General features: G+C 39.0%; 1 protein-coding gene across 1 annotated transcript; it reads right to left on the reverse strand.

Moving 5' to 3' along the window:
• Positions 1–9,479: 9,479 nt before the first annotated feature.
• LOC104164357 lies at positions 9,480–12,558 on the reverse strand (the record flags this gene model as incomplete). Its single annotated transcript, XM_009703661.1, has 3 exons — positions 9,480–9,587; positions 10,656–10,772; positions 12,409–12,558. Coding segments are annotated over 3 exons (375 nt in total), but the record flags the coding sequence as incomplete, so codon positions are not given.
• Positions 12,559–13,171: the final 613 nt, after the last annotated feature.

The following is a 13,171-nucleotide window of genomic DNA, read 5'->3' on the forward strand; positions in this document are numbered from 1 at the left end:
GTGAAGAGAGGATGGGGAATCCTCTGTGTCATGCGTCCTGCCTGCCTGTTAGGCCTGTCTCAGGGAAGGTACGGTGCCTTGGTGCTGCTTCTTGGACATCGGACGTAGCTATCACAGCAAAGGTGGTAAAGTCACCTCTAGGTAAAGTGATTTTATCTCCACAAGCAGCAAGCGTTCATATTTAAAAAGGCATTAGATTATTTTTGGAATGTAATATAACCTTTGGATGTCTGCAGGTTTGGTGTTCAACATGTGATATGGTAGCAATAAGAATGAGATGTTTCTCTTGTAGAACTAGATTAGAGTTTTCTTGGTTTTTTCAAGAGGCATTTTTCTTGCTTCTCAGACCAGCAAACATATCAGCTGTGTCAGATTAAGGTTAAAAATATCAAAGAGAGATAATATTCTTACTTTAATAAAATTTACTGACATTAGTAAGATATAAAGCAAAGGAAATAACACTGTTCTCCAAGTAAACTTTTTTTTTTGTTCTAGAATTCAGTTTCTAAGGTATGTAGTTACCCCTGAGAGTGTTTAATCATGTATTGCATTTCTGCTTGTTCAGAGGCAGTCTGCATATTCTGATCCAGCTCTAAAGGAAACAGTCTGTTTTCAGTATACTACAACAATCCCTATCATGATGCCTCAACTGAAACCTTAAAAATTACAAAAAAGTGCTGCCTCCTGCTTCAGTTCACAGGAGCAACATGCGAGAGGAGAAAGCCCACAGTCAGGACAGTCATCCTTGTTTTATCTAACAACAGCCCCAGCTGATTTCATTAAATCCATTTCTTCCCAGCACACTTAGGTAATACCTATTCATCCTATACTGTCTGGTCATAAATCTTCGGCTGTCAAAAGGTTAGTTCTCAAGAATTACAGGCTTTGCAAGAGCTATTGACACCTACGGCCATAGTAGCTCTCGCTTGCTGTAGGAGCTGGCACAATTTTGCATTAATTCTACTAATGCAGTTTCTTCTACCCACATCTCACCTGTGTGTCATGAACTGAACCTTCTGTTGCACTGGCCCAGCTGGTCTCTCCATTGCTGGTATTTGTTTACTGCCTGCAGCATACAATTAACTTATTTTCACTATCCATATCTTCATTGCCTCTTCTTAAAAACAAAATTACCACTGTACAACAGCTATGATAACAAAAGTTCAAAACAACAGAGCAGAATTATAGTCATGATATCAGGATACAGAAAACAGGATTTTAAACTCAGTTTTAGCAAACTTTCTCCTGGGCCGTATGTGGTTTGCATGTCAGTCTATATTTTTACTGCATCAGCCTCATCTTTCTCTCACAGGTAGCAGAAAGCCAGCAAGCCTTGGCTCTGGCTACTTGACAGAAACACACACATTCATACCCAATCTAGCTCATACAAGGTAAATACATGAAGTCAGTGTAAATAAGTTACTGAGCTCTGAAAATAATACAAAAATTCTGCAGGTTTCACCAGTAAAGCTTTGTAGTGCAGATGTGTCCTTAGTCCAAAAGACTTCTGAAGATATTTAGGGATATGAGACTATTTGAAAAGCTGCGATTAGATTATTATTTTTTTTCCCTTCAACTTGTGTATTTGTTTAATAAGATTGCAACAACCACTGCAGTTCTCAAGAATCTCTGCTCTTTGGTTCAAAGACTAGATACTTAAAGAGAAGCAAGGGAAAATTTAACTCTTCGCTGAGCAGGTGCAAGGCAGCCCTGGAGTAGGTGTTCGACAGATTAAAGAGCATAAACATGTCTTCCAATGAATCTGGGTAAAGTGAACCTAATATTCATTACTATGACAGGCTGTATTTGAGCAACACTTGCAAGACCAGCGATGAAATGTGTTTGATGGATGGCAGAAGTAGCAAAGAAAAGTTGTTTTGGGTTTTTTGTTTGGGTTTTTTGTTGTTGTTGTTTTTGTTTTTTTTTCCTGAGCAGCTTAACCCAAAAGCAACTACCAAAGCCCAGCAACATTTCTGGACAGACTTTCTGAGCACATACTGACAGTTAGTGGTTTATTTTTTTTTTTTAAATGAAGATACACTTCAACCTTACTACACATGAAGTATATTGACAGGGAGAATTTGCATCTCTAATGCAGAAATCAAGCATGGTTTCACAAGCTACAACTTTCTCATGTAATTATTTACAGAAATGAAAGTGAAAGATGCCTGCTACTCTGACTTGTGTTTCTGGTCATCATTTACACAGAATTGGAGCTCTTGTTTTCCACAAGTTGAGTAGAAAGGACATAGCCACCAGGCACAGTGGGTGGCAGTACACACCTTCATGTGCTAGGAAGAATTGTCTGAACAGCATAATTGCAGCTGAAACAAATGTGTTGCTTTGTTTCCATATTATTTAAAGTAATTAAGACAGTCATCAGAGGAAAAGCACCTGCAATATGCAATACATATCAGTCTTTCTCCCTCTTCTTCACCACATGATCCCATTAATTCCAGGTCTCTAAACTCAAATCTTGTCATTTCAGGAGCGCATCTGTTTCTTCCCGTTTCCCAATTAATCTCTTTTGGAGAGCTGAATAGAATAGCCTACAGGCACATCCCATCTGAAATGTAGTAAATAACCAGACAGCCCTTCTTACCTCTTTTTCAGTTCGCAGATATAAAGAGGGGCCTTCTCCAAGGCTGTGCAAAACCATACAGCACAGTATCTACCGCTGCTTTTAGCTCTTGGAATAAGAGCAAGGGTAAGAAGGTAGATGTTAGATAAGGGTCCCAGATCAGCTCAGTAAAAACTGCTGCGTTTTCTTCTACCAGAGATCACTGCAGTATTGTAGACATCATCTTGAAGGTCAAAAGGAAGCACCTGCTCAGTGAAGCTCAGATCTGTTGAAGATCCTCTTCATGGTGAACTCACAAAGCTCATTGCACATTGTCTTGCTAAAAGTGGGAGAAATTCACACTATTTTTTCCAAAAAGGCACAAATACTATTCAACCACTTGGCTGAATTTTTTCTTCTTTTTTTTTTTTTTCGCAAAGCTGTGCCAGACAATGGATGGATAAATACATGCAGACACTCACACTAACTTCCCAGCAAAACTAACAGCTTCAGCACTGGAAAGAAGACTGCTCCCTGCCAGCCTGCCTCGGGAACTGCACTGGGCCAGACCAAGGACTCTTCAGACAGTAATTTGCAATGGCTTTTAGAAATTAAACAGTTTGAAATCTCAGCAGCTAGCTTACTTTCGATTTTTTTTTTTTTTGCATTATTTTGCTCAACTTTTCAATGGTTTTACATTTTTTCCCCCTCATTTGTGAATGCACAGAATTAAAAATGTTTCACTTCTACAAATTGCATCTGCATTCTTGTTACACATATATACCTCAGACTCCTGCCAAATATGTATTTGGAAATGGTGTTTTAGCTGTTTAATAATGCTTTTTGGGTGAAATGTCTACATACCTAGTGCTCCTGGCTGAAATCAGTAGTATTTTGAGAAGAGGTAAGAGAGAACTTTGTTCACTTTCCATCAACTCATTGGTTTTTCCTCAAAGGTTGTACACAGGTCCTGTACTTTTCTCCTCCAAGATCTCTGTTGTAGGATGTCTCCAAAATGCCTGCCTTTGGGCGGTTAACAGTCAGGCTGGCTCGATGCTCAGTGAAACACTAAGATCTGAAAATAGTACAATGTAAGGGATTTACCTTGGAAGTTCCTTTCCCTTTGCCTGGCCTTACCGTAATTGTACAAACTCACACATCTTCTCTGTGGCATCTGCATAAACATCCATGCTCCTGTGGGAAAGTTTACTATGCCAGCACCTCTCCTTTCCCACACACTGCTATGGAAAACAGAACTGTGTTCCTGAACCAAGGACATACTCGAAGTACAGCATAGGTTCAAAACACGTACAAACAAACTCCATTTCCCCCAGCCTTGCTCCGAGATAAGATGACTTGAACAGCATGTTTACCTGAACGCATCCAAGCAAGCCAGATAAAGCTCCAGCCTGGAAGCCGTGCAGTAATTTTAGCATAACACCACGTACAAGTTAAATTCAGTTTATCCAGCAGAACTATCTACTGTAACACAGCTTAGGGATTACAGCTGCCTTGCATCTTTCTGTCCTTGTCAGCAAAGAAAATCGTTCAGAGAAGCACTTTCACACCACAGTGGGAATTTTAAGGGGAGGAGATATCCTCATCACTATGACCTCAAACAAGCAGTTTTAAAAACAAAACAAAGTACACATGACCAATGGAATTTCAGAACTGCTAGTGAAGGACTGTTTCTACAAGCAGATAATATATCATCTGGAAGGAGATTTTCCTAGTGGAAGCAGGCCAACAGAAGATACATGTCACTTCTTGGAAGAAATTTAAACCTGGCTGGTGAAATTCAGAGTTTATTTTGGCTTAATTACAAACTGAGCACAGATTTATGCAAAGTGGCTTTAATTAAAATAGGTAAAATTAATGGAGGGCTATCAAAAACAAACTGGGGGTGGAGTGCCAGACTTCAGCTTTGCTTACCTCAGTTGTACGCTCTTCTGTCCAATAGCCTTGGATAGATAAACAAGTGAATGGACAGACTGCATTCATTTTAACTGCTCTGTTTAGACTGATGAAGTTACTGTTACTAATTAGAAGACATTACAATGGTTCTGCATCCAGTGGCAGCACTGCATGAAATGACTTTAGCAGACCTCAAGTTTTATTCCTTTCCCTGTGCTACCATAGCCTGTGCCAAGTGTACAGAACCTAGATTAGGGAATAAATCTGCTCAAAATTTAACTGCCACAGGCAGATTGGTTATTCTATTTCTAGTCTTAAGTATCTTAACTGAGAAATACAAGGTCTTTTAAGGACTGCTGAATTACAAAGCCTATGGATTTGTGTCCACAAATCCACTGCAGGCCCTGTCCACCACAGGCAAAAGCTTAAGGGCTCTGACAGCTGAGCTTAAGTTATTTCATGACAGCCTATTACTCTCAGCTAACAGCTCCATCCTCTCCAGGAAGACACCTTTCTCATGGCAGAATGGGTGCTGGGGCTTCAGCTGCTCCCTTCCACTAGGTTACAATGCACCAAACACAAGTTCATGACAAGGTGTCAAAACACAAACTGAGGGGCTGGATACAACCCAAGTTGTAAACTCCCTTCAAGAGTTTCATTTAATCTCCAAACAGTCCTCCTTCCCCCTTTCAGCAAGGGGTAAAAAACCACCCAAAATAAACAAAACACCCTAAAACAAACAAAACAAGGACTACTGAACCCACGTATTCCTTCCTTTTATAAAGAAACTCTGACAACATAACAGTAAAAGCAGACTAACAGGGATTTTTAAAGTCTTTAATTCTTCTGCATAAAGACACAACACCAAAAATGTAACACGTTCCCTTATTTACAATCATCATAAATCACGTGAAAGCATGCACACTGAAACAAGGTTCTAAATATTACTTCTTAAAAAAGTGCTGTACAGATATGTTCCTCGTATACAAACACTCCCTGCTCTGTGGTGTGTGACTGACCCACCCTTGTGCCAGGACACTACTGAACCCCATGCTTGAAAATAATGTTTTGGAAAGGACTGGAAGTACGTTTCTGGGGAAGCAGCTTACTTCCACATCAGTAGCACAATGGGCTTTTGGCCGCTGGGCACACTGCCAGCCCCACAGTAACATTGCTGTGTGCCATCCCTAGCACTGCCACAGTTCTGCAGTGGCCTTGCAAAAAGCCAAACCAAACTCCTGCAAAGAGACAATTCCCAGCTCTAACAGACATTTGTATCCCAGTTCGTGCTACCTAAAATGCCACAAGGACTGTAAAAAATTCTTGGAACTGGCACATGCATCTGGTCCAAACTCCACTGTAGCCACAGCCCTCATTTTGACCTTCTGAGCACAGTGCTAGAAAGAGTAAAACAAAGGAGAGCCTATCTCGACACCATCACAACTCTTAGCCTGGACACCCCATGCCCAGAGCAGCTCCAAACCTGCAAATACTGCTGCTCACCTCCAATTCCTGTAGGAACAGCAGGCACTGAACTCATCTTATACTCTTAGCAGCAGATTGGCTCTTTGGGTCAGGTTGCACCACACATAAAAGCAAAATCCAGGTATTTAGACTGTGTTGCTGTTCAGTCACTCATCCCTTAAAGAGAGGGATCTGATTTTGATAAACCATCTACCTTTCCTTTCTCTTCCCTTGCTAGGGTTAGGCAAATGCTAGCTTAATATATCTTATCTCAGAGAACGGTAAATAAGCCAAATGTATGATCATCCAATCCAAAAAGCTAAGAACAGTTTGTCTTTAAGAACTGGAGAAAGGCTGAAGTTATCTACATTCTTTTGAAGCATTTCTTCAGGTTGGATGTACAATTCTGGTCCAGTAGAGGATACAGGGTTTAACTCCCTGGTTTAAGGGGTAGCATTCTTCAGTTTGACTTGATATTGGACCAGTTTGCCAGCATAACATAGGCACGCTCTAAGTAGGCATGGTCTCCAAATGGCAACAGCAGGATCCATCAACTGAAGTAGCCTTTACAATATGATGCACGTGTCATCTGCCAACACAGGTACAGCAGAAACATTCTCACAAAAGCTTCAAGGAACATCCATCATCATTGTAGCGTAGGTTTAATGAAATCTGAAGTTTTACACTTGAGGCAGAGCTTGCAGAAAACAATCTATCCTTAAAGATCTGGAGAAACCTAAATAAAAACGTAGATAACAGTGTTTTATAAATATGATATATCTAGTCATTAACAGCAAAACATTTATGCTTTTAAGCTTCAGTGTTATGTTAGAAGTAAATAGAGCACTGATACGGTGAGCTTAAAGCACAGTATAAAAGACAAAGCCATACTGTCCATACTAAAGAAAGTGTTACAGACAGTACGAACACTTTGTTTTTCCAATAACTTAGGTTCTCAAAGAGAGTACTACATACCCTATATTCCTAAAGTATTTGTCAAAGAAAAAATGAAGCAGTTGAGCCTACCCTTCCCAACCCCTTGCATCATCTTTGCCTAGATGTCATTATTAATTCATAAAATAATTAGAATTGAGAGAAAAATATAAGACATTCCTGCCATATCTTAAGTGTCCTATTGACTAAGGTTTTTTCCTTTAGAAAGCAACCAGATACATTCAAACTTATGGACATATAACTGGGCTCCACAACAGCCACAATTATTTTTCCACTTTAAGACAGACATCATCTTTTTGCAAAAATGCAAGTGGTGTGGGATTCTACCATGTAACCCACTATCTGGTTTCCAAGCAACATTCACTTTCCACAGATAAAGTTCCTCCCATTTGAGAGTTAGAGCTCATCAGACCTAAAAACCATGGTTAAAGGCAGCATCTCTCTAAATACTGATCTTTGGACCCCAGGAAACCAATGTGTTGCTCCACAGAGAAGCTATTTAATTCACCTTCTATCATAGAAAGATTTTTTCAATTAGAATGAGTGATTACAAACCCACTGAATATATACACTCCTTAGTAGAGCCTTATTTACAACAAAGACAACTGCAAAGCAGCTAACTATTTAGAAGATCAGAAAGGCTCTCAACTGTGATGTAGATGCATGCTGCTTTTACCTGCACATTTCACCTTATGTTGATTGTACATACGCTGACTGTAAATCTCGTCCTCTTTCAGCGCGGATCTTACGTGACTGCACCAATTTTCCAAGATTTGATCTGCTGATCTCAGACTACATCACTATTCTTCAAATTGTTTTCTGTCACAGGAGAAAGTCCTCTTTCTTCGATACTTCTATATACAAAGAAAGACTAGATATTTTCAAATATTGAATTAGGACTTTAGAAAAGTGAATCCATATTAAGTCTTATTCATGCTCAAAGAATAAAAATCAATAAAGTCAACAGAAAAATGCCATTAGCACAATTTTTTTTAAAGCTCTACCTTTTCCTCACATTTCTAGAATTCAAAATCTAAGTAGTGTAAAACTCTGTGCCATATTCTTAAGGAGTTTTATTATGCAAAATATTCAAAGATCACTGTTCAACAGACATTTTTATCTTAGTCTATGATGTTTCAGAGTCTTCATTAAACATAGATGAAAGACAATCAAATTACACAAAAGACTATCTACTAATAAAAGCTGTTTGACTCAAGATTACTACCCATCCTATTAATGTACCACAGGAATCTACAGTCCAAAAGAAAATTTTCATTGAAATCTACTGCTGCGAATGCAAAGCTGTGACTTCATCACAGAAATATTAAGAGGCAGAAAAGCTGCTACTGAAATAAATAAAAAACCTGGTACTTTTCATTTGGGATATAAAAAATGTTTTCTGACTGAACAGGTAAATATTTCAATTTACTAAGTCTGAAGTATCAGATCTTTTAATTAGGGGGCTGTATTAAATACAAGAGGATAGGATAAAATCCTAATACACAAAAAAAAAGGAATAAAAGAGAAACTGATCTGAACTAAACAGCTGGACTCCACTGAATGACACTGCAAATGGGCTACTGAAACAGAACAGGTAAAACAGTCAGCATGAACTCACCTTGGTATTTAAATTTTTTTCCTCATTATTCTATCTTCAGGACTTGCACTTCCCCATCCCCTTTCAGGGTATTCTGACTGATGTCCTTCCAATAAACTGCTACAAAGTTTAAGCCTACAAATAAAGAAACCCCCCAAAGACTAAATGCCTTTATTATGGTAACGTTTTTATACTAAATACAGCTACAACCTGCTATTTACTCTAATACAGACTACAGCATGAGACAGGAAAGAATTTTGCCACACAACATATAAATATTGGCCAACACATCTCTAAGAAGAATAGTTTAAAAAAACAAACAAACAAACAAGCAAGCAATCAAAAAACCCAACTATGTTTAGAATAAAAGCTTGGGGATTGAAATACAGCAATAAAGCAACTATGCTTCTAACCTATTACACAAAAAAAAGCCCCTGATAAGTGGCATTTTATACCTCTCTAGCTTGCAGTCTGTATCTCTGCACGTTCTGCTGTCAGGCAGAAAGAAGTTCTGTTTTTTCTGCTTCTGATTGTTCCATCCTGAAGAACAACTGGCTAGCATTGGGTCACTGCATAAAAAAAGTAACTATCACTGTTGTCAGCTACAAAACAACTTAATCTCATAGAAGACAAGACAGGAAGCTTTCAGCTCCTAGGCTGAGGAAGTAAGGGCTAGTAACAACCATGGGGATGAATCCTGTAAAATGGCATTGCTTTCCGTAAGACAAAGAGGGTGAAAGGTGCTCACCATCTTCCAGCATCACTTAATGGCAGAAGCAGCAGAAAGCAATAGATGGAGAGTCAGACTGGAAAAAGCCAAGTAAACTCAAAGAACAAAAATAACCACCAAACTTACCACACGTTGGAGGAAATGTATGGAGAAAAAAAAAGTATTAAACAGTGAAGGAAAAGAAAGATTAAAAAAGCAAAGGACACCTTCACAGCACAAGCAATAAACAGAAAGATCATCATAATCATTATGGTATTTACCTTGTTATTTCTATACCGTGTTGTACTGTCATTACTTCATCGTTTTCACCAAAGGCTTCCCACTCTGAGCACTTTGAAAAAGCCTCCTGATGTCCTGATTCAGTAAAACTAGAAAGAAAGAGAAAAGGTTTGAAACCATGGACCTTTGTAACACAGTTCCTCTTAATTCTTCTGAAGATAAAGGGGCTAAGTAGAGGGGAAAAACACACACCTGTATAAACATTTTTACTAAGAGTAGTGTGAAAAGTCTACTAAACCCCAAAAAACTTAAATAATTGTTCCAGTTTTCTTGTGGTTCTGACAAAACTTTGTATAGAGTTAAACCATGCTCTCCTCTACGTAGCCTATCATTTCTCATTTATAGCAAGACTTCTTATGCAGCAGCTAGGAAAGGGGAAAAAAGGAAGTATGATTAAGACCAATCGCTAAAGGATAGTTTAATTCCTGAACAACTTAGAATAAAGAAGGTGTTAGCCTGAAAATCTCTACCCTTCTGTTAGCTATTTCTGAATATTAACCTCACTCTGTCCCAGTCCTGGCTGGGTGACCAGTTCCTTGTTCCAACAAGCATTTTCTTCCATACCATCTTTCATAAGGCAGAGAAAAGCTTAATCAAAATACACAAAGCTTCTTTCACATCCCTTCATGAATACACATTCCCTGTAATACCTGTAGCAAACGTAACACGTTAATAATTAAATAGCGAACAATGGAACTCGCTGCCTGACAGACTTATGAGGGCACATTGGACTCCATTCCCTTACCGTAACGTTCATCAACTTGTACACACTCTGCATGCCAAAAAGCAGAACACAGTGCACTTAAAAGGTATGAGAAATAACTATGGTAGATGCCTAACAATTTCAGAATTACAACCTCTGAAGCAGAAACCAAGTTCCATGAGAAATCAGGAACAACACATTAGCGTTGCCTAAATCTACACACAAAAAATAACCTATGTTGTGTGTTCTGACACTGAAGTTTCTTCACCTTTGCAATGGACCACTGTAAATACTTGCTATGATAGAACACAATTATTCTGGCATAATTTCCCTTCCTCATTAAATTGCACACACGTTTAGATAAAATTAGAACTATTAACAAATGGAGGGATAAATAGCAATCATATTCCAAAACTCGGTTCATAATACCAATGAATCTCCATTCATTTCATACCTTTCCAGTGTGTGGTACATATGCACATAATGGTTTTTGCTCTTTGAAACCAGAGAGGAGTCAGAATTGTTTCTTTTTCTGCGTTTCCATACTGGAGAAGAATCAGGAGAACTGGGACTACAAAAATAAGGCATAGATTTTACACATCTAACATTTTTCACTTGTATTTAAATGCTTATCAGAGTTCTGCAAAATAATGGCATACACTACACAGGAAGATTTTTTTCTGAGGTACAATTCTTCAGCCACAACAGAGCAACACAGAGAAAGTGACTCAAATTCTGGTAACCACTCCATTGTATTTTGGGAAATGAACCCAGTCACAGTCACCATCACAGAAGAAACTTGGAAGCAGAACCATTTTCAGCTCCACATGCATGCCCCCAGATCAAGATCTCTCAGTAAACAGGGAAGTGCCTGAGGTGCTTCACTGTTAGTCTCCCTGCTGTTCTGCAGACAGGCATAATACTGTTAATTAAGGATAGTCACTCTTCCTTCTGAAAAAGGGTATCCTACTTTCAGCACTTGCCAACAGTGGTTAAAGAAACCTCAGTACTCCACTGTATAAACAGAGAAGCTGGGAAAACACTGCCTTTTTCTGCTGTTAATCGTGCAATTCTGTAACGATAATTTTTCCAGATTCAATGCTCTGTACCAGTGATAAATTACACTGAACAGCAACAGTGCCAAACTTCAAAGCTGAGCGTTAACTGCCTTCCCTCATTAAATATTTCCTACAAAAAACCTGACAGCATCAACAAGTATTGCATTATTTCTGTAAGTTAACCACAGAAGTTTTATCTTGTACCTCTCCGGTGTGTAGTCAGTCTGTCTGCATTCATCTTCAAACTCATTTCTCTTCTGCTTTTCATCAAATACAAAGGAGCCAGAAACATCCTGATCTTTGCTGAACCATTCCTGGGAACTGCCTACGGGTTCTGTACTACTAAAAACAGGAGGGGAAAAAAAAAAAAAAAAAGATTTAAAATACTACCCATCTAGCTTACCACTCCAAGCAGAAGACAGTTAAGCTGCAGCATTAATTAACAGTTCATCTCATGAGACATCCAAATGGTGCAAACAAACCGCAACTTCCACCATAGCTCAATTACAACACAGGTAGAACTATTTACACAATGCAGTTACAGAGCTAATAGAATTCTGTTCACTCTTTTCCTCCCAATTTACTAGTCCAAGTGTTGTAAAGTATTAGGTGGCATCAATTAGCAAAGTTAGCCTTGTTACAGAAATTCAAAGTTCCAAAAAGATAAAAAAAATTCTCCATCTTGAACACAGTTGCCACTCTCCTGCAGAGGCACAGAAATCTCTCTCTAATCTTCTTGCACTTCTCAAATCCTCTAACATACTGTTATTGCAGGAGAAAGGTGGTTCCACTGACATCAGAAAAAGGAAACATGTAAAAGTTATCAAGGTCAAGGAACAGTAATCACCAAATTTCTGCTTATGTGTATCCCTTTCTAGAAAAATAATCTTACTTTGTGCTTACACAAGGGAAGGGAGTGTACCACTGTAGACAGACCAAATGCCTTCCTCCCCAAAGCACCTTACTAGAGATGAATTTGGACTAAATAATGGGAATATCTTGAAGACTAACAGAATTCAAAAGGAAAATAAGGCATTCAAGAAGACTCCCATTTCTGAGCCTCATCTCTCTTACTCCCAGTTAGGAATGCCCTAAAGAATCCTCCTGTGAAGCAACAGACATGTGCTGACTTAATTCACCCATACACACACTGGCTGCAGATCCCAGGTTTCTTCAGTAGGAGGATCCCAGGCATGCAGTGCTATCTTCCACAGCCTGATCTGCTGGTCCCAGGATCTACGGCTGTACTTCTTAAATTTGTTGGGAGTTCTAGGATGAACTCCTGGTATTCGCTGATTCCTGTAAATACAAAGTAACATTTATTATTTCAGAACATGTTTTTCATTCTTAAAAAAAAAATAATCCTCAGTCCATCAGATAACACAGGCATCAGTGGCCTAATAAATAAAACGTTCATATTTTAAACACTTAACTGAAATGCATATATTCTAAAACATAGTCAAAAACAGACCACACAAGCAACCACTAACAAGAACATGCTGAGTCAGACTGGAGTTACATCCAGGGCAGCACTCTGACAGCTGCCAAAAGCAGATCCCTACTGCCCATGGACAAATATGAAACAGAAGAAGTGTAATTCATATTCCTTCAATAGTATCCTAGCCTCCAGCTACTTCTATCTCAGTTTTCTCGAGTCAGGTGTAGCTTCTGTGTGTTTAGTATTGTACTGAGTCTGGCTAGGATGGAGTTAACTTCCTTCATAGCTGTCCCTGTAGTGCTGTGTTTTGGATTTATGGCTAAAACAGTGCTGATAAGACACAAATTTTTGGCCATTACTGAAAAGTGCTTGCATGGCTTCCAGGCCTTCTCTTTTTCCCCGCACTCTGCCCCTGCCCCACTCCCTCCTGCAGCCACTAAGTTGAGGAGGAACAAGAAGTTGAGAGGTGAAACC

Source organism: Cariama cristata, unplaced genomic scaffold (genome assembly GCF_000690535.1).
Source record: "Cariama cristata isolate BGI_N322 unplaced genomic scaffold, ASM69053v1 scaffold34830, whole genome shotgun sequence".
Taxonomy (NCBI): Eukaryota; Metazoa; Chordata; class Aves; order Cariamiformes; family Cariamidae; genus Cariama; species Cariama cristata.